Genomic DNA, 3,003 nt, shown 5'->3' on the forward strand with positions numbered 1-3,003 from the left:
AAGTCTTGGTCGCGTTTACACCCGAGTTACATATGGAGTGGCATGTCCCCTGTACTAGCCTTGTTGTGCCATCAGGTGTCATGTACTATGTTTCTCAAAGGACATAGCATAGTCCTTTATGTATTACTATCTTGGTGGAGTTATTTTACCACTCCATTTGTTGTATGACTGTGACATCACCTGTTGTGAGACCTATATTTAGCAGCGACTGATTCAGAGACTGATATAATAAAATTTTTAGCAGTGGGATAACCCGGGGTGCTTCAATTAGGTTGTCAATGCCTTCCGCCCATCATTCCATCTAGCTTGTACCTTCACTATTTCGCCCACCACGCTTGGGATCTTGGTTGCACCTCACGTATCACTTGCCGCTTCTTCAGTTTTTTAACAATACCCAATAATAAATACAGTGACAAATTGAATAGATTATATCAGTTGGGTCTCTTTGTAGTTTTTTTTTAAACATGTTGTATTTCGGGTTTTCCAAATAGCCCAAACATTTTTTGGTTTTTTGAAAAAGTCTGCAAAAAATTATCCATGTTGATGCATTGATTGTGGTGTGCTTGGTAAACTGAAAGCACATTGGATAACAAACCAAGTAAATTTAGCCATTGGACATTAAAATTGATCGTCTCGTCTCTACCACGGGAATAACAATTTTATTACCTTTCCAGCCCCTTCTAATGAGATTATCTTTGGTCAAAATACTATTCTTTAGTATCAACCAAAGGAAAATATTGATTTAAAGGGTTATTTTATTTTCCTTAAGAATTTGTAGGGAAAGGCCACCTGGGAATTTTTCATTGCTAGATAGAAATATTTTACTGTAAAGTGCCACTGACAGAGTGGCAGTCAAGTTCCACACCAATGGATCGGTATCTTCAGATAAATGAACATCACTGCATTTTTGTTTCAATTGTTCCCACAACATAAGAGTGTCCCCCGGAGAAGACGTCTGAACCGTATACAACCCCAACCTTCTATAAACACCTAGACTACTTAGATGTTTTTGGAGAAGGTAAGATTATGCAATCTTGAAAAAAGTGAAGCTAAGATGGCTCCATCAAGCCATACATCCTCCCAAAACCTGGTACCCAAAACCTGCTACGCTACATTACTTATTTTCCTAGAGCGGAATTGATAGAAAGCATCTTTAACTTCAATTAAATTTCTCCAGGACTGAGATAAACCCTTCTTGTGCTCAACCGGAGACATAGTTTGGTTTTTTTATGTATTTTTCCTTAGCAGATTTTGCTAACAACCTTTTCAATTTCTAATTTCCAAATCCATTTTCCCAAACAGACAAATATTCATAGTATCCAGATCTAGGGCTACCCAGATCACCCTGGTCCTTTTGGAAGACACATTGTATCCTGATTGACGAGATGATATTTTCTCACACCAGGCTCTTCTTGCCACAGCAAACGAGCCCTGAAGTAATTCATTCTTTTAAAACATCAACACAAACAAATCCTTCGTAAAAAGAAGTTTATAGAACGATGCAATCGATCGCATCAAGGCAAACAATTCCTTCATAAAATAAGGCACAATTAATCCCACACAGGACCTGTTCAGTTCTGCCGATATGTGGTCGTAGTAGAACTGGAACAGAAGAGCTGACATTATTTGCAAGATATAGTCTCGGTTGGGAGCTTGATTAGAACAAGTCCTTAAAAGTTGGGAGCTTGAACTCGCCGCTGCTGGAGAGTGGGATGGTGAAATTGCCGACGATGGGGAGGTCGACGGTGAGCCCCACCTGGAGCTCGTAGTCGATGTCCCAGTCCCTGCCCACGTCCTTCATCAGCGAGATGAGGAAGTCGTACGGCACCGTGGCCGGGATCTCCAGCTTGGTCGTGTCGCTCGCCGCGATCCACCCCGGGTCGGGCATCGTGCCAGACGCAACAACCCTGCAAGCATGCATCGATCCATCGCCACACGATGAGCAGTTTATCACCCACGCAACTAATAAGAAATGAGCTGACCCCGAAAGAAAGGGAAGATACGTACTTGCCGGCGCACTTGAGGGTGTAGGTGACCTCGCAGATGGGGATGCGGTGGTCGTAGGGGTTGGAGACGTTGACGTTGCTGTGCAGGGTGATGCACTCGCGGTCCATGCCCTTGAAGGACACGCCGTCCAGCGACGCCTCCGGCTTGGGGATGTGCGCGATCTTCTCCGCCAAGAACCCCTTGGCCTTGTCCATCAGGCTCTGCTTCTGGTGGCCCTCCATGGCTCTGCAGCTGCGGCGTTCTCTTCCTCCTCCTTGCTCGATCTCCCTGTGCAGTTTGGTGGGATCTTAGATGGTGGTGGTGGTGCAGCAAGGCGCGGAATGGCTGAAGGAAGGAAACATCGCCGCGCGCGTTTATACCGGAGGAGGAGGACACGGTGCGCGGAGTGGGCAGCACGTGCAGAGCCGCGTGGAATCCGATCATCCCAGTGGGTTGTTGCCGCCTTGGTTTGGTACGTGAAAATTTGGCAAATCGCGCGTCGGTGCCTGTAAATTTGATGTGCCGCGAGGGGAATTCCATAAAGCGGGCGGGAGCCCCCATGCGGCGGAAATTCGGAATGGACGGTGCTGAATCGGCATCTCGCGCGGTTCTTATCTGCTGCCTGCAGGTGCCGATCGCATCTCTGCATGAAAACAAAGCTTTTCTTGGCACACTATCGTTCTCCTTTAGATTAGAGGGTCGATTTTAAAGTCAAAACATCGAACCAAGTTGCTGATTAGAAAATTACTCCAAACATCGAACCAACTTGTCTCCGTCTCATCCTTCTAGTAGAGGACCAACCAATCTCTCGGACCCAATTTAATCTCAACGGTTACTTATTTTTTTACCATTACATAGGATGACAACTTCTAAAATGATACTCATCCAAGCTGATGTGGTAAAATACCACCCGGATCCCATAAAAACAATCTTGTTTGTCGCTTAGCTCTTTTTCACCATCACCTAGTATTTTTTTTTTTATCTTCGCCGATGTAGAATCTCACGGAAAATGTCCAC

The 3,003-nt window shown here is 45.1% G+C and overlaps 1 protein-coding gene across 1 annotated transcript; it reads right to left on the reverse strand.

Moving 5' to 3' along the window:
- Nucleotides 1-1,471: 1,471 nt before the first annotated feature.
- LOC133929498 (late embryogenesis abundant protein Lea14-A-like) lies at nucleotides 1,472-2,509 on the reverse strand. The gene is made up of 2 exons (XM_062376269.1): nucleotides 2,008-2,509; nucleotides 1,472-1,907 (listed from the first exon to the last, which is right to left on the reverse strand). Exons 1-2 carry the CDS (start codon nucleotides 2,226-2,228, stop codon nucleotides 1,658-1,660), a joined length of 471 nt encoding a protein of 156 aa, XP_062232253.1. The 5' UTR covers nucleotides 2,229-2,509; the 3' UTR covers nucleotides 1,472-1,657.
- Nucleotides 2,510-3,003: the final 494 nt, after the last annotated feature.

Source organism: Phragmites australis, chromosome 9 (genome assembly GCF_958298935.1).
Source record: "Phragmites australis chromosome 9, lpPhrAust1.1, whole genome shotgun sequence".
In the NCBI taxonomy this organism is placed as follows: domain Eukaryota; kingdom Viridiplantae; phylum Streptophyta; class Magnoliopsida; order Poales; family Poaceae; genus Phragmites; species Phragmites australis.

Excerpts from the sequence above, each read along its gene's own strand:
- LOC133929498 (XM_062376269.1), bottom strand. The coding sequence starts at position 2,228 with ATGGAGGGCCACCAGAAGCAGAGCCTGATGGACAAGGCCAAGGGGTTC. Across the intron at positions 1,908-2,007 it reads ACCCTCAAGTGCGCCGGCAA|GGTTGTTGCGTCTGGCACGA; the intron begins GTACGTATCTTC and ends GCATGCTTGCAG.